At 44.0% G+C, this 23,694-nt stretch overlaps 1 protein-coding gene across 1 annotated transcript; it reads right to left on the bottom strand.

Annotated features, from left to right (window-relative positions):
• Nucleotides 1-3,911: 3,911 nt before the first annotated feature.
• Nucleotides 3,912-18,691, bottom strand: LOC117355023 (oocyte zinc finger protein XlCOF6-like). Its single transcript, XM_033932970.1, has 6 exons — nucleotides 18,524-18,691; nucleotides 18,165-18,291; nucleotides 17,229-17,348; nucleotides 5,006-6,628; nucleotides 4,286-4,621; nucleotides 3,912-4,033 (listed from the first exon to the last, which is right to left on the bottom strand). Exons 1-6 carry the CDS (start codon nucleotides 18,545-18,547, stop codon nucleotides 3,912-3,914), a joined length of 2,352 nt encoding a protein of 783 aa, XP_033788861.1. The 5' UTR covers nucleotides 18,548-18,691.
• Nucleotides 18,692-23,694: the final 5,003 nt, after the last annotated feature.

A 23,694-nucleotide genomic window follows, 5' to 3' on the forward strand; every position in this document is an offset into this window, starting at 1 on the left:
CAAAGCACACCGTATGCTTTTAAACATTCATTCCTACCAGAAAACAGATAACCCCATGCAAATGCAGGACCAAAAACTAAAAGTACTAATATTCATAGACAAACCCTAAGATGCAAGACTCTGCAAGCAGTACAAGCCCAGAGGAAAAGAAACAAATGCATTTCTTCCTGAACACACAGCAGATGTAAATCGATTACTAAATAAAAAAATAAAAGCATTCCCCCTACTGTTATTGTCTCTCTCCCTGCATGCTGTGCCTTGCCTTCTGGCCTGCTCCCCGGTGTTATCTTTGGGCCAGTCCAAGGGATAATCAGCTCATAAATCAAATCTATAGTCCAATTATCCTGGGCAAAATGTACCCGGTAAATGCTAGTGTAAACCCGCTCTCCCCATAATTTTTTTTAAAAAAATCTTATTTTTCAGGGACACACCATCACACATGGGAAATCAACCTGAGCGGGCGCCCCCAAAGGCCCTTCAATCCCTTCGCTAACCGTACCTCCTTATTATCTAGTTGCATTAGCTGTCACTGCTGGGTTGCTATCCTCACCAATACAAAAGTCAGAAAGCTGTGGTCAATGCATTTGGGATCAAGGATGCGAGTTTGGATTAGCGGGACATAAAACATGCAAAAATACATGGAGGGGAGAGCTATGCCTCTACAATGCTTAAGAGCCAACTATTCCAAATGACTGGGGGGGTGCTAAACCCAACGGAAATGACCCCCTCCCTGGCCACAGTCAAGGAGTTTGCTCCATACTGGGAGAGGGGGAGCTCAAGAACCCAGCAGAGCTACCGCCTAAGAACTTCTGGGGTCGAGGTAGCCAGCAGCCTGGGGTTACGCACAGTCTGGCCCCTTCTTTTAACCTCCCACTAATCAAAAATGTTGTACATAAAGGATAGAACAATTTCCTTTTCTCAGTTAAAGCTGCAGAGTAGTCTTGAAAAATCCGGATCTCTGAATCCCCAAATTTCAGCGTGTCTTGAAGTTGCTTATATTTACGTAAAATGAAGACTTTATGATGACAATTGAGCAATTTAATGATCACCATCTGGGGCCGGGTCTCCCTTGCTTGTTCTCTCCCCAAGCGATGGGCCCGCTCCAAACGAAGGAGGTCCATAGCCTCCGGCATAGGAAAAGTGTCCCTCAACCAGGTCTCCATGGTAGCCACCAAATCAGCATCCGGAACGCTCAAAAAGCACAGATTGGACCGGTGGGGCCAATTTTCCAGGTCCTCTAAGCGGGTCTGCGCCCGGGTCAAATGCTGCAGGGCCTGAATCTCTTTTGCCTGTTCTCCCTGGGTCCTGTCCAGTGCAGTCACACGAGTTTCGAGCTCCGTAGTCCATTGAGTAGTTTCAGTCAGCAGGGACTCCATCCGCAGCAGTTCCGACAAGTGCTCAATTCCTGGCTGAATAACCTGGGTTACCATTAAGGTCAGGTCCCACAATGCCTCCGGAGAAAACTGACTAATCTCCGTCGGGCTGTGTGCCATTTTGTCTTCTGTAGGTCTCGTGTGGTCCTGATTCTCTTTTGCCTGTTCTCCCTGGGTCCTGTCCAGCGCAGTCACACGAGTTTCGAGCTCCATAGTCCATTGAGTAGTTTCAGTCAGCAGGGACTCCATCCGCAGCAGTTCCGACAAGTGCTCAATTCCTGGCTGAATAACCTGGGTTACCATTAAGGTCAGGTCCCACAATGCCTCCGGAGAAAACTGACAAATCTCTGACGTCGGGCTGGGCACCATTTTGTCTTCTGTAGGTCTTGCGCGGTCCCGATCTTTTTTAGTCGTTTTAGATGCCATCGGACTCACCGGTGATTTTAAATATCTTTCCATGCACCGGAGCTCAACTGGAAGCGTCAGATGTGATACCAAAGTTTGCCAAAATAACAGAGTTAAACTTGGGGCCAGGGAGCTCGGGCAGTGCACGCCTGCCCCAGCTTACAGCATCACGTGATCCCTACGGAAATACTTTTAACAATCAGAGAATAGTTAGCTCTGGAAAGCGTTGCCAGAGGATGTGATAAGAGCGGATAGCATAGCTGGTTTTAAGAAAGGTTTGGACAAGTTACTGGAGGAAAAGTCCATAGTCTGTTATTGAGAAAGACACGTGGTAAGCCACTGCTTGACATGTATCAGTAGCATGGAATATTGCTACACCTTTGGTTTTGGCCAGGTACTAGTGACCTGGATTGGCCACTGTGAGCACAGGCTACTGGGCTTGATGGACCATTGGTCTGACCCAGTAAGGCTATTCTTATGTTTTTATTTACCATGATTGACTGACCATAATATCAACACTGTCATTTTCAAGGTCTCCATAGCTAACTCTGATGCTGAGAAAGTCCCTGGTACCAAGACTGCAGCGTGTACATAGTATAAAACAAAGAACAATGTCCATATTCATTCTTCATACAGTGGCAGCAAAGGCCTTAGTAGCAGTGACAAGTCCATAGTGCTTTGTAGAAGAATCCATGGTGATTTTGTTCTGGCTTCATATGCACACATAAAGGTTGTTCAGGGTAAGGCTTTTTAATAATAATAATAACTTAATTTTTCTATACCTCTATAGTCAAAAGACTTCTAGGCGGTTTACATTGAAGAAGGCTGGACTGAATTGTGGGTTTTGGCTTTGCCATCAAACCCAAGCTGAAATGCACAGACTTGTTTTGGTTTCAACTAAAAATGTCACTGCTGTAAGGATTGTTAGTTGATGGCCCCCACAATGTATAGTGGTAGGAGTTAAGTAAGAGGCGCCCTTACAAACGCCAGGTCCCAGGTTCAGTTCCCTCACAGAAGATTCACCAGGAGTAGAATCCAATAAGAAACACAGCCAGAGGTGATTGCATAAAGAATATATTATAGAAATAGGCTTACAGAAAAGCAATATTTATAAGCATTACAATTAAATAGAGAGCAAAGCAGTTTCCCTGCCTTACAGAGTTCAGAGGCAAAGAGGCAGAGAGTCTGAAGTTCTAAGGAGAGCCAGAGAGAGAGAGAGAGAGAGAAAGGGGGATGGGGTGATGGTCTAAGTTTAGGGTTCCATAGATAAAGAGAAGGATAGACAGAGAGATAGACAGAGAAAGAGAGAGCTTCAAGAGAAACAAGAGAGGACCAGAGTGCCAAGAGCCAAGACAGGGGGGTGATGCTGCGAGGGGGCTTTTATAGTTTGGAAACTTATTCTAAAAACCAGAATCTATTGAGCTTTAACAGAACTTAAACATGCTAGACAGGAGAAGAATAGGCTGAAGTCATATGTGATTTCCAGTATGTCTCTGACAATAGTTTCTGATTAACTTTAGTTATCTGTGCACCTGGACCCAATGTCCTAAGCACACTGTTAATCAGACATTAACACCTTTTAGCAAATCATGATTTAATCAGGGCTACTTAAAACAGTCTCCCTGCCCTCAGGGTCTATCTGCATTCACATGCCAGAGTCAGATTGATATAATTTCCCATAGGCCTTCGCTGACATTAGTTATGCCAACTGAAAATGCTGAATGCTAGCAATAGCTATGCTGACAACTGCATTTTCAGATGAAACCAAAAATTTTCTTCTGCCTTGAGAATGTCCTCTCTGAGCACACCCATACACTGCTAACTATAAATCTCCTGGGCATATTTTACTGCTCTGGTGGTCTAGTGGCATGCTGGAATAAAATCAATCCCCAGTTGCTCAAGTCAAAATGGCTTCTATGATGTTCAGAGACAGTATCACAAGATGGCTGCTGTGACTTCCAGCCGCAAGTTTGGAATTTAAGGCAGCATGGGCAGGAGCCAGTCTAAAACACCAAAGTTATTTTTGAGTGCAGGAAGTACCTCTTGATTCACAGACAGTGTCTCATTCCATGATGTGAATGTAGTGGTGAATTTTTAGACTGAAAGCTGATTGAAGCTTTTATTACATTCAGATTAAACTCTTCTATGGATCATTGTGTGATTTTTCAGACTTGAAAGCTGAGTGAAGCTTTTATTACACTCAGTACATGTATACGGTTTGCATCCTGTATGGATAACTTCGTGCCTTTTTAGAACTGAAAGTTGAGTAAAGCTCTTATTACACTCAGTACATGTAAATGGTTTGCGCCCTGTGTGGATCATTTTGTGATTTTTTAGATGGGAAAGCCGAGTGAAGCTTTTATTACACTCTATACATGTAAATGGTTTGCGCCCTGTGTGGATCATTTTGTGATTTTTTAGATGGGAAAGCCGAGTGAAGCTTTTATTACACTCTGTACATGTAAATGGTTTGCGCCCTGTGTGGATCATTTTGTGATTTTTCAGACTTGTAAGCTGAGTGAAGCTTTTATTACACTCAGTACATGTATACGGTTTGCATCCTGTGTGGATAACTTCATGCCTTTTTAGAACTGAAAGCTGAGTAAAGCTCTTATTACACTCAGAGCATGTAAATGGTTTGCGCCCTGTGTGGATCATTTTGTGATTTTTTAGATGAGAAAGCCGAATGAACATTTTATTACACTCTGTACATGTAAATGGTTTGCGTCCTGTGTGGATCAATTTGTGATTTTTCAGATTTGAAAACTGAGTGAAGCTTTTATTACACTCAGTACATGTATACGGTTTGCATCCTGTGTGGATAACTTTGTGCCTTTTTAGAACTGAAAGGTGAGTAAAGCTCTTACTACACTCAGTACATGTAAATGGTTTGCGCCCTGTGTGGATCATTTTGTGAAAGTTTAGATGTGAAAGCCGAGTGAAGATTTTATTACACTCACTACATGTAAATGGTTTGTGTCTTGTGTGGATTATTTTGTGTTTTTTTAGATACGAACGCCGAGTGAAACGTTTATTACACTCTGTACATGTAAATGGTTTGTGTCCTATGTGGATCATTTTGTGTCTTTTTAGATACGAAAGCTGATTAAAGCTTTTATTACACTCAGTACATGTATTCGGCTTAAGTCCTGTGTGGATCATTTTGTGTCTTTTTAGATCTGAACCCTGAGTGAAGCTTTTATTACATTCAGTACATGTAAATGGCTTGAGTCCTGTGTGGATCATTTTGTGTCTTTTCAGATCTGAAACCTGAGTGAAGCTTTTATTACACTCAGTACATGTATATGACTTCTGCCCTGTGTGGATCATTTTGTGACTTTTTAGATACGAAAGCAGAGTGAAGCTTGTATTACACTCAGTACATGTATATGACTTGTACCCTGTGTGGATCATTTTGTGTCTTTTTAGATGTGAAAGCTGAGTGAAGCTTGTATTACACTCAGTACATGTAAATGGTTTCTCTCCTGTGTGGATCAGTGTGTGTCTTTTTAGATACGAAAGCTGGGTGAAGCTTTTATTACACTCAGTACATGTAAATTGTTTCTCTCCTGTGTGGGTCAGTGTGTGTCTTTTTAGATTCGAAAGCTGAGTGAAGACTTTATTACACTCATTACATGTAAATGGTTTGTGCCCTGTGTGGATCATTTTGTGACTTTTTAGATGTGAAAGCTGAGTGAAAACTTTATTACACTCACTACATGTAAATGGCTTGTGTCCTGTGTGGATCATTTTGTGTCTTTTTAGATCTGAAAGCAGAGTGAAGCTTTTATTACACTCACTACATGTAAATGGTTTTTGCCCTGTGTGGATCATTTTGTGTTTTTTTAGATACGAACGCCGAGTGAAACTTTTATTACAATCACTACATGTAAATGGTTTGTGCCCTGTGTGGATCATTTTGTGACTTTTTAGATACGAAAGCTGAGTGAAGCTTTTATTACACTCAGTACATGTATATGACTTGTGCCCTGTGTGGATCATTTTGTGACTTTTTAGATACGAAAGCCGAGTGAAGCTTTTATTACACTCAGTACATGTATATGACTTGTGCCCTGTGTGGATCATTTTGTGTCTTTTTAGATATGAAAGCTGAGTGAAGCTTGTATTACACTCAGTACATGTAAATGGTTTCTCTCCTGTGTGGATCAGTGTGTGTCTTTTTAGATACGAATGCCGAGTGAAGCTTTTATTACACTCACTACATATAAATGGTTTGTGTCCTGTGTGGATCATTTCGTGTCTTTTTAGATCTGAAAGCAGAGTGAAGCTTTTATTACACTCACTACATGTAAATGGTTTGTGTCCTGTGTGGATCATTTCGTGTCTTTTTAGATGTGATAGCTGAATGAAGCTTTTATTACACTCTGTACATGTAAATGACTTGACTGCTTTGGGGGTCTGTTGCTGGATTTTTTGAGCTGAAAGCCGAGTGAAGCTTTTATTATGGTAAGTAGATGGAAATGGTTTCTTATTTTTATGACCCCTTTTGTGCATTTGGAGTTGTTTCTGGTGTGTTTTTCTTTTCCTCTTGCTTTGGTGGAATTCAGAAGTCACTTTATCACTATTATTAATTTGGGAGGGTCTCTGGTTCTCAAGGCTGTTACTGAGCTCCCTGTCATTTCTCTCACAAGAAGGGCCTCTATCCATTGAGTCTTCTGCAGGGTCTCTCTGTTCCCTTGATTCCTGTTTACAATTCTTTATGTTAATAATTTCAGGCATCTGGGAAATATTCTCATAGATGTTTTCTGACTGTGTTTGGATTTTCTCCATTTCCACAGGACCTTCTCCTTGATTCTCAATTCTCTTCCAGTCATGTCGTTTCTGATGATCTGCCAGATATAAACAGAAGATATTTCTCTTTTTTTAAAATTTATATTTATTGAATTTTTTTAAATAGAAATCAACCCATAAAGAAAAAACAACAGATTCACAAAACTGCATACAATACAGCCAATTACAAAAAAAAACTTCACATAAGTAAGTATACATAGTGAATCCCTTGCACCCATCATCCACCCAGCATCTCCCACCCACCCCCAGATTCCCCCTCACAGTAAAAATCAGCAAACAAACATAGGTTCTCAGGCAAAGCTAACCAAGGACAAAAAAGCAAAAGAGGACAAAAAAACCAGCAAAAGAGGACAGGGATCCCCCCACCATCAGACAGTACCCAACAAGGATCTAAAACAGGTGGCATTCAAGTAGACTCCCTTCAGGTCAAATAGGAATCCCACACCTTATGATACAGGGGCATAGTGTGACGGTGAATAGCTGTCAATTTAGACATAAGATGTAGGGAGTCCAGACGAGCCTGCATACTGTGGAGATCCAGGACACTCTTATGTTTCCAATGGTCCGCCATTGCAAGGCATGCTGCCGTAAACAAATGCAGAGCAAAAATATGCTCTTCTTTGGAAAAACCCAAAAATGGGGCATTTAATAAGCAGCAGGCCATCAGCAAGGGACAATGTTTTCTCACAACAGTAACCAATAACTGGCTCACTGCAGGACACCACCACCACACATGGCAAAAGTCACCCCGAAGCTCATATCCACGCCAGCAAAGCGCAGAACCCGAGTGATAGATCCGACTAAGCTTAACTAGGATGTAATACCAATGGTAGTAGAGTTTTATGCTTTCATCGAAAATGGATATAGAGACCGAAATAGCAAACAGGAATTTATAGACAGCGCCCAGAGAAGAGTGAGAAAGCATTACCTCTAAATCTGCCTCCCATTGCTTTCTGTAAGGGTCAGAAGTAGAAATACGAGCCAGCAAAGCCTGGTATAAGCAGAAAATCCCATCCCGACCAGTTCCTGTCTGAAGAGCCCATTCCAATTTCGTATCACTCGGGCAAAGGTCCCAATAAGCGTGTTTATAGAGGAAAGAACGCAACTGAGGATAGTAGAAAGAATCCACAGCCAACAACCCAAACTCATCCCGCAAATACTCAAATAATTGCACTTGTGTCTCTGACCATACATGTCCCAACGTACGCAAACCCGCATGAGACCACTGCCGACGAAAGGTTCCTCCTACCCCGGAAAAAACCCAGGTGTCATACAAATAGGCGTCTGGCTAAAATAAATCCGATCAGGAAACATTTGATGTCACACCTGATATCAGACCCGCAATGTGGAGGCATGAGTGTAATGCTGCACAATATTTATGGATGCCCAAGGCAACTTCCACAAAGAGATCGCAGGCAAGCACTTCTGTGCAATCTGTGTCCAAATAGGAACACCAAGTAGCAATTTCCTGCAATCGGGCGGCCTAACCCCAAAAATTGGCCACTCCCATCCCGCCTAAAAGTTTGGGCCGATAAAGAATAGCCCGACGTTCCCATGGAAGTTTTTTTATTTCAAATAAAAGCAAACACCTTTCTGTTGAGACGGCGAAAAAAGGAGTCTGGCAACGGAATAATAATAATAATAATTTTATTTCTTATATACCGCCAAAGCCATAGTAGTTCGAGACGGTTTACAACGAAGAAGGGCTGGACAATCAGCGAAAATGGTACAATGGTACAATCAGAGAAAATAGGTGGCAGAGAAAAAAAATGGTACAGAGAACAGTGGTACAATCAGCGAAGATAGGTACAATCATGGCAAAAAAAAAATGGTACAGGGAAGAAGGTCAAGATAATCTGCGTAAAGGACATGGTGAGATAGAAGGGGCCAGGGTAGTGCATAGGGGTCTTAGGGTGTGAATCGGGTGAAAAGGTTAGTTTTTAGTAGTTTCCTGAAGTTTAAGTAGGATGAAGTGCGTGAGATGATGTGGGCCAACCAGTTATTGTGCTGACCTGCTTGGAAGGCAAGAGTTCTATTTAGATATCTTTTGTAACGGCAGGCCTTTAGGGTAGGGTAGCTAAACAGGTGGGTTCTACGTGTGAGTTTGGATGGGCAGTCTAGGATAAAATGGGATATCAAGTAAAGGGGGGCCGAGCCAGGGATGAATTTGTAACAGAAACAGGCGGACTTGAATTGCACTCTTGCTTCCAGGGGTAGCCAGTTAAGTTTGTGGTAGTAGGGAGTTAAGTGTTCCCATTTTTTTAGTCCAAAGATCAGTCGGATTGCCATGTTTTGGATGATTCGCAATCTTTGAGTGGTTTATTTGAAAGATCCCAGGTAGATGATGTTGCAGTAGTCGAGTAGACTTAAGATGGAGGATTGCACAAGTAGGCGGAATGAGGGAGCGTCAAAGTATTTTCTGATGGATCTTAGCTTCCATAAGGTGGCGAAGCCTTTTTTGACCAGAAGGTCGGTGTGAGCTTTGAAGGTAAGGTTGCGGTCGAGAATCACTCCAAGGATTTTTAAGGAGTTTGTTATGGGAAAGAGTTGGCCATTCAGGGTGATTGAGGTGTCTTTGATTTTGTCATTTGGACTCGCCAGGAAGAATTTGGTTTTATCTGAGTTGAGTTTCAGTTTGAAGTCGGCCATCCATAGTTCGATTTGCGTTAGGATTGAAGCTAGGTGATTATTTATCTCGGGGGTTATGTTGGAGAGGGGGAAGACTAAGGTGATATCATCGGCATAGATGTAGAATTTGATCTTCAAGTTTAGCAGTAGATTACCTAGAGCGACCAGGTAGATGTTGAACAGCGTGGGGGACAGGGGGGAGCTCTGTGGGACTCCGCAGTTGTTGGCCCAGCTGGCGGAATGGGAGTTGTCACTGTAAACTTGGTAGGAGCGTTGACCTAGGAAACCCTTGAACCATTTTAACACGTTGCCTGAGAGACCGATAGACTCCAAACAGTCCAGAAGAATGGCATGATCAACCAGGTCAAAGGCGCTACTAAGATCTAATTGCAGGACTAGTGCACTTGTGCCTTGGCTGAACAGGTTGTGAAGGTAGTCTACCAGAGAAGTGATGACGGTTTTGGTGCTGTGTCCGGAGCGGAAACCCGACTGGTTGTCGCTTAGAATGTTGAATTTGTCCAGGTAGGTAGTTAAATCTTGGTTGACCAGACCTTCCACCAACTTTGTAAAGAAGGGTATGTTCACAATGGGTCTGTAGTTGGATATAAGGGAGATGGAATCTTTGGGGTTTTTGACGATTGGAGTGATAAGAATTTGGCCTAGGTCCACAGGGAATGAGCCTGATTGTAGTTGGGAGGAGAGCCAGGTATATAATTTGGTTTTGAAGGAGGTCGGGGCAACTTTTATTACATTTGGTGGACAGCTATCTAGTTTGCAGTAGGAATTGGCGTATTTTGAGTAGAATTTGCAGAATTGTTGCCAGGTGGGGGTGGTGAAGTTGTTCCAGAATAAATAAGCTCTGGTTTCATCGTCATGGGACTGACTGTCCAGATAGTTCAGATGGTTGTTGGAGAGGGTGGATCTGAGATTGGAGATTTTGTTATTGAAGAACGCGGCCAGGTCATTGGCCGGTGGGGGTGAGTCTGAGGAAGGGCAGGTAAGGGATTGAGTATCGTAGAGGTGGTTGACTATTTTGAATAGGTTTTTGATATCGGGGTTAGGGGATCCGATTTTTTGGGCGTAGAAGTTAGTGCGTTTGGTGGTTATCAGATGTTTGTAATCTTTTAGTTTTGTTCTCCAGTTGGATCTGTCTTTGTTGTCATTGGATTTCAGCCAAAGTCTTTCCAATTTTCGAAGTTCACGTTTTACTGATCTAAGTTCAGCATCAAACCAGCCGTCCAGAATTTTGTTTCTTATTTTCTTTGTTTTAAAGGGGGCCATTGTATTTAGGATCTGAGTGCTTGTGTTTGTCCAGTCGTCGACTGTAAAGTAGTCAGGGTCAGGGTTGGAAGAGATATAGTGGGACCAGAATTCCACTGGGTTGATTAATAGGAAGACAAACGTCAAAACAGGACTTGAATAGTTAATTGTCATCAATATGAGTTTTTGTCTTAAGCTCTCAGACACTTGCACTGATGATTCAAAGGTTTTACATCAGCTGTTGCAGGAATATGGTATCTTTCATCGAGCTGTAAGCTATACTCGTATAAATTTTTTAAAAGTGCTACATGCCTTGTGCTGAAGATATAGGGGTGTATTGACCAACACTTATCTTTTGGGGCTGCGCTGGTACTATTGTTGCTCCTTATGGCTTCTTACTGGTTTTAACCCCAAGGGCCCCGTTTCGCCAACTCATCGGCTTCTTCAGGGGTTGTGTAATCTTTGCGCCATTTTTCTGCTTTAAAATCAAGCAAGATTACATAACCCCTGAAGAAGCCGATGAGTTGGCGAAACGAGGCCCGTAGGGTTAAAACCAGTAAGAAGCCATAAGGAGCAACAATAGTACCAGCGCAGCCCCAAAAGATAAGTGTTGGTCAATACACCCCTATATCTTCAGCACAAGGCATGTAGCACTTTTTAAAAATTTCTACGAGTATAGCTTACAGCTCGATGAAAGATACCATATTCCTACAACAGCTGATGTAAAACCTTTGAATCATCAGTGCAGGCATCTGAGAGCTTAAGATAAAAACTCATATTGATGACAATTAACTATTCAAGTCCTGTTTTGACATTTGTTTTTGACATAGAGGACTTAATCCATTGTGGTTTGTTTAGTGTTGTTCACTAAATATATAACAGAATAGGAAGAGCCATGAACAGATACTGCAAACATGGGAGAAGCATCATTTTCACCGCCACTATCCGACCGGTCCAGCTGAGTAAGTCCCTCCCAACCCTCGAGATCTTTATAGAGATGGCCTAAAAGCTCCGGAAAATTGACCGCATAGAGCTGGGAGGCTGGGCGGGAAGGAACTCACGCATGTGCGGTGCGGGCGACTCGAAACTTCGAGTTTCTTCAAGCAAGTCTGCTTGTGAGGCGTCCGCATCCGGGCTCCGTCGATGACGTCACCCATACGTGAGAATAGCTGCCTGCTGTCCATGGATAACACCTGTTACAGTAAGTAACTGTGCTTTCTAACCCTTCAGCAATGTCACTCACAAACATATTGAACAGGATCGGCCCCATCATTGAACCCTGAGGGACTCCACTATTCACCTTTCCTTCTTCCGAGCAACTTCCATTAACCACCACCCTCTGGCGTCTGTCCGACAGCCAGTTTGTAACCCAGTTTACCACTTTGAGTCTGAACTTCAGCCCTTCAAGTTTAAAGGGAAGACGAAACTCAATGGTAAGTGAAATCACGCCGAAGTATCCGCACGGTCTCCGGGGGAACATTGACATTCAAAATCTCAGATTTGACCAGATTCACTGTGAAGCCCAAAACTCAGCCAAATGCTTGTAAACAAAGAGACTTCCCGCAGGGAGGACTCACGATGCTGTAGGAACAAGAGGACATCATCCGCATAATGCAATATTTTGGATTCGTGGGAGCCCAAAGTAACCCCATGGATTCCCCCGTGAGCACGGATCGCACAGGCCAATGACTTTTTGGAGAGAGCAAATAATAAAGGAGAAAGAGCGCAACCCTGCCGAGTACCTTGATGCAATTCCAAAGGCGACATTCACTTTCAACCACGCCAAAGGGGAAAGATATAGAGCTTTAACCCAGTGGAGAAACTTACTTGTAAAACCCGTATGTGGCATGACCTAGAATAAAAAGGCCCAATTAACCCGATCAAATGCTTTGTCTGCATCGAAGGACAGAAGCAATGTGGGGATCCCACACGCTGGACATACCACAATACATGCAAAGCTGCCTTGATATTATCAACGTTTGTCTATTGTGAATAAACCCGGCCTGATCAGCATGGATTAATTTAGGGATAACTAACTGCAATCTAGTGGTAAGTACCTTAGTAAATATCTTGTAATCTGCATTAAGCAAAGATATGGGGCGGTACGAATCACAACTGATAAGTGTCATTCAAGGCTTTGGAATTACAGTGACCACTGCCGTTTGCCAGGTACTCGGCAGGGGCGCCCCTGAGTCCAAGGTCGCAAAGACCCACTCCAAGAAGTAAATGTCGATATGCTTTATAAAACTTGTTGATATACCCATCAAACCCGGGAGCAGCATAAGAACATAAGAATTGCCACTGCTGGGTCAGACCAGTGATCCATCATGCTCAGCAGTCCGCTCACGTGGCGGCCCTTAGGTTAAACACCAGTGCCCTGAGAATAACCTTACCAGTTCTGATTCAGCAGGAACTTGTCTAACTTTGCCTTGAATCCCTGGAGGGTGTTTTCCCCTATAACAGCCTCCGCAAGAGCGTTCCAGTTTTTACTACACTCTGGGTGAAGAAGAACTTCCTTACGTTTGTACGGAATCTATCCCCTTTTAACTTTAGAGAGTACCCTCTCATTGGAGAGGGTGAACAACCTGTCTTTATCTAGTAAGTCTATTCCCTTCATTATCTTTAATGTTTCCATCATATCCCCTCTCAGTCTCCTCTTTTCAAGGGAGATGAGGCCCAGTTTCTCTAATCGTTCGCTGTACACCAACTCCTCCAGCTCTTTAACCATTTTAGTCACTCTTCTCTGGACCCTTTCGAGTAGTACTGTGTCCTCCTTCATGTACGGTGACCAGTGCTGGACGCAGTATTCCAGGTGAGGGCATACCATGGCCTGGTACAGTGGCATAATAACCTTCTCCGATCTGTTCGTGATCCCCTTCTTAATCATTCCCAGCATTCTGTTCGATCTCTTCGCCGCCGCAGCACACTGCGTGGACGGCTTCATTGACTTGTTGACCAGTACTCCCAAGTCTCTTTCCTGAAGGGTCTCTCCAAGTACTGTACCGGACATCCTGTATTCGTGTATAAGATTTTTGTTACCGACATGCATCACCTTACACTTATCCACGTTAAACCTCATTTGCCATGTGGCGGCTCATTTCTCGAGCGTGTTTATGTCACGTTGCAGTCCAGCAGCCCCCTCTCTTCTGCTAGCCATCTGAGCATCTCCCTACCTTTCCCTTACCTTCCCTTCGTGGCGATTTTTACAAGGCTATGCATTCTATTGCAGCTGGAGCCTTGAAGTTGCATCGCGTGTGGCTGATGGAAAGATCTCCTCTGACGCAACTTCCTATTTCCGGTTCCATCAGAGGAGACCTTTCCAGCTGCCACACGTGACGCGACTTCAAGGCTCCGGCTGCAATAGAATGCATAGGTTTGTAGAAATCGCCACGAAGGGAAGGTAAGGGGAAGGGAGGGAGATGTATGGACGGCTGGCGGGAGGGAGATACTGGATTGCACAAAGGGTGCTGGGGGGAGTGGAGAGGAGAAGACGCTGAAGCAGCCTGAAGGGAACTGGGGAAGAGAGAGAGGGGAGAAGACACTGGGAAATAGGGAAGAGAGAGCAGGGAGAAGACGCAGGGAAAGAGGCTAGATTCAGAATATTTGTCTCGCTATCACTAAGTATCATTCTCCCCGTTTGACTCTTCCCTATCAATCTCTTGCCTTTTCTTCCTACCTCCCCAGCTCCTACCCCAATCCCATCCACTTTGGAGTTGAAAAGCTGCAATTGACTTCTTCTGCAGTATTCTTATGAGCACAGATGGATAACCCTATGGTTCAACATACAATCTGTTTACAAAATATCTTATTGATAACTGATAGAACTCCCTAGTTGACAATCGTATGTTGACATTTACTGATCTTCCATTATTTTTTACCAATGTTCTTGTGATTACATTTTGTTAACCGGTTCGAGTCCCTCTTGGGAATGACCCTGTATATAAAACCAAATGTTAGATTAGATTAGATCCCTATTGCACTGGAAAATGCATCCTCTTTCCTATCCCCACTTGTACTTCCTTTCATATTTTCTGAGTTTAAAGTACTATTGTAAACTGCCCAGAAAAGCCTCTCTTTAGGTGATATAACTAGACTTATTAAACTTGAATCTTAATTTAAAGCAGCATTTATCCAGTCAGTGCAAGTAAAAATGTGGAAAGACCACATCAGCTCTATCTGGATACGGCTGGAATAGTTTAGGGTGTAGGAGTTTGAGTGGAACTGGGATTTACCAGCAATATTCAGAAGAGACCCCGGTGACCATCTACTGACAGCAAAAAAGCTGGCCTTACTTTATTCTGGTGGTGATCTGGGAACTGTCTGGAATATTGATCTGGAAATGTTTACTGAGCACAATAAGGGTAACATTGTATAAGGCAATTAAGGGATCCTTTTTATTAATGCTAAGATGCCCATAGGAATGTGTTAGCCCTTGACATGCACTAAATCAGTTATCGCACCTTAATAACAGGACCTCTAAATGAAAAAAGGGCATCTCAGTCTGTCTGAGGAGAAAGAGGCAAATATTTTCTAAAAGGCTCAGTGTGCATTGACCCATTTATAAAAATTGCGTTTACACACACAAAAATCTTTGCAAACAATACGGAACATATAACTATCATTAATCTGATTCTGTGCATGCAATATCCTCACAGATGGCCCTGAAATTCTTGTGCTTATTTCTCCAGGACCCACTACACTACAGACAACAGGCTCCTCTGTGCAGGTGCATCGGTCACTATATAAACCCCTTCTCAATAGCCCCCTCCCCTGGACACCTACTTTTAAGCAGCATATGCAAAACTTAAATGTACAGAGCATTAGCTCTCATGTGGGCGAGTGTGTGCTTATCTGCATTAAGTGCTTGGAGAGCCCTTTGTGACATCATGGGACAGTTTATGGGAGCCCTTTATACCGCCTCGGATTCTGAGGTTTCTGTATATTTTGATAGCCTGGAATTGCCCTGTCTGAATGACCATGATCGAGAATCATTGGAATTGCCTATTTCCACAGAAGAAGTAGAGTGGGTTATTCGGAGCAACCCTCTGGGAAAGGCACCCAGTCAGGATGAGTTACGAGCAGAGTTTTACAAATTATTAGTAGACGAAATAGCCCCTTTGTTAGCAGAGATTTTTAATCTGGGGGTGGCTAAGGGCTTTTTGCCGTGGTATCTTAATACGGCACAGATTATGGTGTTACCGAAGCCGGAGAGGGATCTGACCCTGCCTGAGTCTTATAGGCCGATCTCGTTGCTGAACTTTGAAGCTAAGCTCATTGCTAAGGTCTTGGCTGATAGATTGGCGAGGGTTCTTCCTTCCCTGGTGTCAGAACAGTAGGTGGGCTTTGTGGGGGCCCGCCCAGTACCTAAGAACATTCACCGGATACTGTTGGCTTTGGAAAAGGCGAAGGCCAACGGGACTCCTTCTTTGCATATCAGTTTTGATGCTGCCAAAGCCTTCAATCGGGTGCAGTGGAGATATTTGTTTGCGGTGCTTCGGGCACACGGAAAGGGGCCATTTTTTTATAATGCCATTAGAGCGTTATATAGTGACATGGCAGCAGGGGTCTAATTAATGGGTTTACCTCGCCTTTGTTTCCTATCTGTCGGGGGATGAGGTAGGGTTGTCGCCTGTCTTCATTGCTTTTTGTGCTGTCCTTGGATCCTTTGATCTGGGAGGACAGGCTAATGTTGAGATTAGTGGCTTGCCCTTGGGGGCTCAATATTTTACAATTGCGACGTTTGCAGATGACCTTTTGGTTTCTCTGTCTGACCCTCGGTGGTTGCTGCTGATTCTCCTTGAAAGTCTAAGGGAATATGGTGACTTTTCGTGATTTGCTCTGAATTTGGACAAATCTGAGGCTTTGGCTTCTTCCTGGGAAGTGAGCTGGGAAGTGAGAGTGGTTGCTGGATCTCGAAAACGCCATGCAGCCTTTCTTCATGTGTGGACTCCACACTTGCAGATTTTAAATCCAAGAGGCCATAGTCACATTTTGAACTCATTATGATGTATTGGTCTTTGACTTATGCCCTTGAATTGCTTTGTCTCTTTGTGGTATGGTGAGGGGTGGTGGAGGGGACCTGAGGTTTGGATTGGCTGGGGCTGGATTAGCTGGGGATTGGTTGGGGTTGGATTGGCTGGGCTGGTGGGGGGTACGGTTGGGATTTGTTCTTGAATTGTTTTGTCTTTGTTGCATTTTGTACACAGTTCTTGATTTGAAGAAAAAGATTTTCAAATAAATAAAAAAATTGAATATGAAAGGGATCGGAGAGCTCAGTGGTAGTCTATAAAAAATACAGACTCAGTAGCACATAAGTGCAAAGGAGATGTTCACTAGGAAGGGACATGGACGGGGCACAGTTACAAGCTTAACTTACAGAATAGCTAAATGATATGTTAAAGTGACACATTGAGGTGTTTGCATTTATAGCAGCCAGCTGGACAACACGCAGAGACCCCGCTGCTACCCAGGCTTCTGCACACAGCCCAGGATCTGGCACCACAAAACACGCCTTCCTTCTAACTCCCTCACAACACGGTTTTGACCGTCAAGATTTCTGACAGCTGAAGTTACAGATAAAGAGGAACCTGGATCTTCCCCCTAACTCTCAAGCGCTAACACTGTGTGACCCATAGGTTAAGTCATCACTTACAGACCAAGTGACTGATCCACACCTAGAAAGGGGTAGAACCCCCCAGCAGTTACCCTCCAGAAGGTGTTTAGCCCAGTCCCTCTTATCACTGCACTCACCTGAGCAGCTGCTTTTCCCAGTTTCTCTTTCCTCTGATCCTGGCTCATCCCTGATGAACGGCTCTTCCCCTCGTTCGATCTGGGATATAATGTCAGGGATAACAGTTGGAGAGTCTGTTTCTGTGGGTAAGAAAAGTGCATTCACTTTCTTAAAATCTTTATACCTCACAAGTAACATAAACCCTCTTTTCATAAAAGTTAACATAAACCCTCTTTATTTATCTCTAAATAGTGCAACATATTTTCAACTTCTTTTCAATATATGCAAACTTATTTATACAGCATGCAGGTCTCCTTGTTCATACCTAGAACATCTGGAATAAGGTGAAATAACCACAGAGAGCATGCTCTCTGAGTTTATTTCACCTTATTCCAGATGTTCTAAAGACTGATATGAACTCAGAGAAGGGGCAGAAAGCTAAAATCATTTTCCCACATCTCTCTCCAGAGAAAACTTTCCAGCAAAGAATCAGCATTTCAGAGATTATCTTTAACTAGTAAGAATTTCTTTTCCATTTTAATGTAATTAACATAGTAAATGATGGCAGATAAAGGACCTGCACGGTTCATCCAATCTGCCCAACACTCATAATTTCATGATTAAATTAAAATGTCTTTTTTTTCCTGTTCTCGAGTATGTTACAGGCCTCTTGTGGCACCCACCATTGTCGGCAGTGGATGCTGCCTCTTTGGGTAGGTTTGTCCCTCTGTGTTGCTTGCTGTAGTTTACTTGTGGTAGAATTGTTCTTACTGTTGCCAGATTTACCCATTGAACGCTAGTTACTAGAAACATTTCCTTCAGGCTTCATACAGGTGTCTTTTTTCATTTGGAGTAGGTTGGCTTGGTCCCCCGACCTCTGCAGGCCTGAAGCTTGTGCCTACTCTTTAATCGGCCCCACCCACTACTGCTAATAAATATGTAAGTTTATCCCTTACCCAGAGAGATCAGGATCTCATAATTCTCCTTCATCACCTCCCTGTAGAGCTCCTTCTGCTCTTCATCTAAATACTCCCACTCCTCCTGGGAGAAAGAGACAGCGATCTCCTCAAATGTCACCTGCATCTGAAACACAAACCAGAAACACACTCAGCATTTTCTGCAACTCTTCCAGGAAGGGCTGGTGCTCATTGGGGAGGAGGAAAATGTACTAGTGTGCATGATTTCCAAAGACATAAGCCACAGTCCCAGAACAGTTCTATCTGTGCAAGAGACACCAGTCCCAGCCCAAATCTCTCTCCTTCCCCTCAGGAGGGCCCCAAAGTGAAGCTGCAGCAGTGTTTGCAACAAGACCTACCTGGGCAGAAGCTCCTGCAGCCATTTCCCAGGATCAGAAATGCATCTGGGGCTCTTTCTCGGGCTCAGGGTTTGTTTCTTGCACAGTTGGAAGAAGAGACAAAAGAGCCGAAGCCGGAAATTTCTGCTCAATCCCCGAATTAAAGGAAGTAGAAAAGACTCGTTTCCTGTTGGGCACAGGCGGATGACATCACAAAAGGGAGGCGGAGCTTCACTCAGCACTCGGTCTACAGAGGGAGGCAGTCTTTCCTTGTGGGTTCCGCCCCTTTCTGTGCTGATTGGTCAGACAATTACTAGGCTAGAAGAGTTCCGCACTGAGATGGTGGGCGGGGGAGGAGGGGTTTTAGCTTCTTCTGGCCCTCATTGGTCAGAATGTTCCTGTGGGAAAGAGCCAAGGAAGGCAGGAAGCTGTGCTCTGGAGAACTTCAGGCATGGCGGCGCTTCACTCTGAGCTTTCGGTTTACTGAGGGGAGGCAGTCTTTTCTTTTTGGTCCCGCCCCTCTCAGTGCTGATTGGTCAGACAGTTGCTGGAAGAGGAAGACAGTGGAAGAGGAGTTAAGACGTTCCGCCCACTAGCACTGAGAGGGAGGAGGGGTTTTAGCTTCTTCTGGCCCTCATTGGTCAGAATGTTCCTGTGGGAAAGAGCCCAGGAAGGCGGGAAGCTCTGCTCTGGATAACTGCAGGCCAGGAGGCGCTTCTGAGCACTCGGTCTACAGAGGGAGGCAGCCTTTTCTTGTTGGTTCCGCCCCTTTGAGTGCTGATTGGTCAGACAGTTGCTGGGGTGGAAGAGGAGTTATGAAGTGCCGCCTACTAGCACTGAGAGGGTGGGCGGAAATAAAAGGAGGGGTTTTAGCTTCTTCTGGCCCTCATTGGTCAGAATGTTGCTGTGGGAAAGAGCCCAGGAAGGCGGGAAGCTCTGCTCTGGAGAACTGCAGGCCCGGAGGCGCTTCTGAGCACTCGGTCTACAGAGGGAGGCAGCCTTTTCTTGTGGGTTCCGCCCCTTTGAGTGCTGATTGGTCAGACAGTTGCTGGGGTGGAAGAGGAGTTATGAAGTTCCGCCTACTAGCACTGAGAGGGTGGGCGGGAGAAAAGGAGGAGTTTTAGCTTCTTCTTGGCACTCATTGGTCAGAATGCTGCTGTGGGAAAGAGCCCAGGAAGGCGGGAAGCTCTGCTCTGGAGAACTGCAGGCCAGGAGGCGCTTCTGAGCACTCGGTCTACAGAGGGAGGCAGCCTTTTCTTGTGGGTTCCGCCCCTTTGAGTGCTGATTGGTCAGACAGTTGCTGGGGGTGGAAGAGAAGTTATAAAGTTCCGCCCACTAGCGAGGGAGAAGGAGGGGTTTTAGCTTCTTCTTGGCACTCATTGGTCAGAATGTTCTTGGAGGAGTTTAAGGAGGGAGGGAGGGAAAGGAAGGCGGGAAGCTCTGCCTCTCTCAATAGAAGGAACTCTCTGTCCATCCCCAGCCCTGGCTCCTCCCAAGGAGCAGTTGTGGGATTTGCTTGGTCAGTTCTCTCTGAGGTTGTGACAAGACTAAGTAGCTGCATATGATGTGTACACTGCTTCCTATGCAAGTAGAGAGTTGCGCGGGGACAGAAATCCCACCCGTCCCCGCCAAAGTCCCACCCGTCCCCGCGAGGAATCCCCTCCGTCCCCGCGAGGAATCCCCTCCGTCCCTGCCCGTCCCCGCGAGGAATCCCCTCCGTCCCCGCCCGTCCCTATAAACTACAGAAATAGTTATTTCATTTAATTATGCTACTGAATTAAAGGCTCTGGTAGAAACCCATTTAAAAATAAGCAAAAAGACTTTATTAATTTGGAAATATTAATTGGGAAGAATACATACCAGAGCCTCTAATGTTTATAAATTTTTATCAACACAACTAATATACTACTTTATCCTTAAGCAAAAAAAAAAAAAAAAAGAATTTTTTTCCTACCTTTGTTACCTGGTTTCTGCTTTCTTCATGTTCTCATTCAATTCCTTCCATCCACTGCTCTCTGTGTCTTCCATTTGCTCTGTTACTGTGCCTCTCCCTTTCTCCCCCCTCCCAAATTGGTCTGGCACCCATCTTTTTCCCTCCGCTCCCCCCATAGTCTGGCACCTCTGTCTTCTTCCCTGCCAGCGTCTTCTCCCCATTCCCTCTTCCCCATTTCCTTTCAGTGTCCTCCCCCACCATCTTCCCCATGTCCTGTCAGGCAGCATCCTTCTCCCCCCTCTGCCTTCCCCATGTCCTTTCAGCGGCCTTCTCCACCCCTCTGTCTTCCCCATGTCCTTTCAGTGGCCTTCTCCCCCCCTGTTTTCCCCCATGTCCTTTCAGCGGCCTTCTCCACCCCTGTTTTCCCCATGTCCTTTCAGTGGCATTCTCCACCCCTTTGTCTTCCCCAGTGCTTTCAGGGTCCTTCACCCCCCTCTGTCTTCCAAATGTGCTTTCAGCATCCTTCCCCCCCTCCTCCCGTTTACCCATGTCCTTTCAGCGTCCTTCTCCACCCCTTTGTCTTCCCCAGTGCTTTCAGTGGCCTTCTCCCCCCTTAAGCGTCTTTTCTTCTCCACTCCACCTTTCCTCCCTCCCTGCCCCTAACCTTTCTGGCGCTTCCGCACCCGACCGACAACAGAACAGGCCCGGTCGGACAAATCTCCCTGTCCTGTAGCCGCGAATCTAAATTACCTTCTTACAGCAGCTGGAGTAGTGAAGCTGCTGTAAGAGGTAATTTAGATTCGCGGCTACAGGGCAGGGAGATTTGTCAGCCAGGCCTGTTGTCAGTCGATCGGGGGACCTGACCGGCTGTGCACTTTCTCCGGGGCGGACCGCCCCCTCCCCCTTCTTTCGTACGCCATTGCCTTCTTCCTACCTGCCCTGCCGCACACAGCCAACCGGAAGTCTTCCTGATGTCAGCGCCGGACTCCGCCCCCAACAGGTCAGCCCATGTTAAAGCCGCCCAAACTCTCTGCGGCGCACTTTGCATCCCACTGCACCCCAGCACTATTGCACCACTCCTTTTAGCCTGTTGTATTGCTAATTTTAAACTATTTGGTATATTTTAAAAATTTTATTTACCTGTCTGCTTTTACTTTGTAGCTTTTGTTGCCCTCTCTCCTTTCTGCCGCCGCGCAGCGCGCCGGACTCCGCCCCCAACAGGTCAGCCCATGTTAAAGCCGCCCAAACTCTCTGCGACGCATGCCGTGGAGGCGTGCGCCGAAGGAGCATGCCAAAGGAGCAGTTCTTGCTCCTTGGTGCGCTCCTTGGTGCGCAAACCGAGTGCGTTATATTTTTCTTATTATTTAGTGCCATTTTGTTACTAGGTCCTTTACTCTTTTTTAATATTTTATTTCTTAATCAATTTTTGAACATAGAATTAGTAAACGCCTTAAAATCCAACAGCTTAAAAACCAATATGCATTCTACTAATAACATCATCCCAGTTCACTGGGGTCACCGTCCTCCTCCTAATAATGTAGATTTGACCCGTACAAACTCAAATATCGAAATCCCCACCTATACTAAACATTCTAATCTAACTACAGTTAGCCATTCTTTCTTAAACTCTAATAATTTTAAGAGATATCATTCAAATCTAACCATTGGCCTAATCAATGCTAGATCTATTAAAAGTAAATTTCATCTCATAAAAGATACCATCCTAGCTCAAAAATTCCATATCCTTTGCATTATTGAAACTTGGTTTTCTGAGGGAGAGGAACCTACTTAACCTACTGTTGTCCCCCAAATTACAACTATATTTACAATCACCGCCACAATCGTAAAGGCGGTGGTTTAGCCATCATTTATCAAAACGGACTACTTGAATTGTGTGATCAATCTACAGGTAATGTCCCCATCGAATTTCTACACGTTAAAATAAACCTTTACCCCAAATCTGACCTTTTATTGCTCTACGCCCCTCCTCCAATAGGACAAAATAATATTTCCACTATGCAAAATTTAATACTTGATCATTGTACTGCCTTCACTCATCCCCTAATTTTGGGAGATTTTAATATACATTTCGAAGATCAAACAAACACAATTACAAAAGATATGCTTACTTTTATTAGCTCTATTAACTTATCCACAACCATCCACCAACCAACCCATACTGCCAAGCACACACTTGATATGTTATTAGTACCTAAATCCTCAGCTTTTAACTATTCTACACCACTAATTTACCCAATTCCATGGTCAGACCATTATCTTATATCATGCGATCTTACATTTCAACAAAGTATTCCTGACCTTTTAGTTTCCACGCGCAAAAAAATCTCATATAGAGATTTTTCTAAAATCGAATTGAAGGACGTTTCAAGCATTTTTAATTCTATTAGTATAAAATTCTTTTCTTCTTCTTTTGACGAACAGTTATGTATCTGGGATACAACACTAAAAGAACTCATTAATTCTAAAGCTCCTCTAATATCTAAAACCCCTCCTCTTCGTAAACTATTACACCCCTGGTACACAGAAGAACTTCTACTCTTAAAACAACAACAAAGATCACTGGAAAGGAAATGGAGGAAAAATAAATCCACTAGCAATTTATATAAGTACAAAGAACACGCTTTCTTTTACAAACAAAAAATCAATCTTGCCAAAAGTAACTATTTTAATAAAAAAATAACTGAAGCTAGAAACCCATCTGCTTTATACTCACTAGTAAAATCTATTTCCCCTTTGTCTAATAATAATGTTGCTCAAAAATGTGCTCTTTCATCTCAAGATATTGCGGATTATTTTTCCACTAAACTGGATCTAGTTCGTAATACTTTTCAACCAACTGTACCCTTCCAACCCTCAGACAATGACAATTCTTTTTATATTCCCACATCCAAATGCTCAAAATTAAAATTCCATCATTAATTGATATAGAATCCATTTTAAGTAAAACTAACCTAAGGGGAACTCACCAAGAAATAATACCTCCATATTATCTTAAAAAATTTTTTCCCTGTCTAGGCCCATTTATTCTATCTCTAATACAACACAGTTTATCTACGGCCTCCCTTCCCAAGGAATGGAAAAAATCCATTACCTTTCCTATTTTGAAAGATCATAAAGTTTCTCCAGATGATACCTCCAATTACCGTCCTATCGCAAATATCCCATTCATAGCTAAAATTACAGAGAGACTGGTTTTCGAACAACTTTCCGATTTCATAGAAACAACCAATGTACTTCA

This window comes from Geotrypetes seraphini, chromosome 2 (assembly GCF_902459505.1).
Source record: "Geotrypetes seraphini chromosome 2, aGeoSer1.1, whole genome shotgun sequence".
Lineage (NCBI taxonomy): Eukaryota > Metazoa > Chordata > Amphibia > Gymnophiona > Dermophiidae > Geotrypetes > Geotrypetes seraphini.

What these genes read in the sequence shown, in the direction of transcription:
- LOC117355023 (XM_033932970.1), bottom strand. Translation starts at nt 18,547, where the DNA reads ATGGCTGCAGGAGCTTCTGCCCAG. An exon ending in TGAGATCCTGATCTCTCTGG is followed by an intron (nt 17,349 to 18,164) that starts GTAAGGGATAAA and finishes TCTTACCCACAG; the next exon opens with AAACAGACTCTCCAACTGTT. An exon ending in TGGGAAAAGCAGCTGCTCAG is followed by an intron (nt 6,629 to 17,228) that starts GTGAGTGCAGTG and finishes TATATCTGGCAG; the next exon opens with ATCATCAGAAACGACATGAC.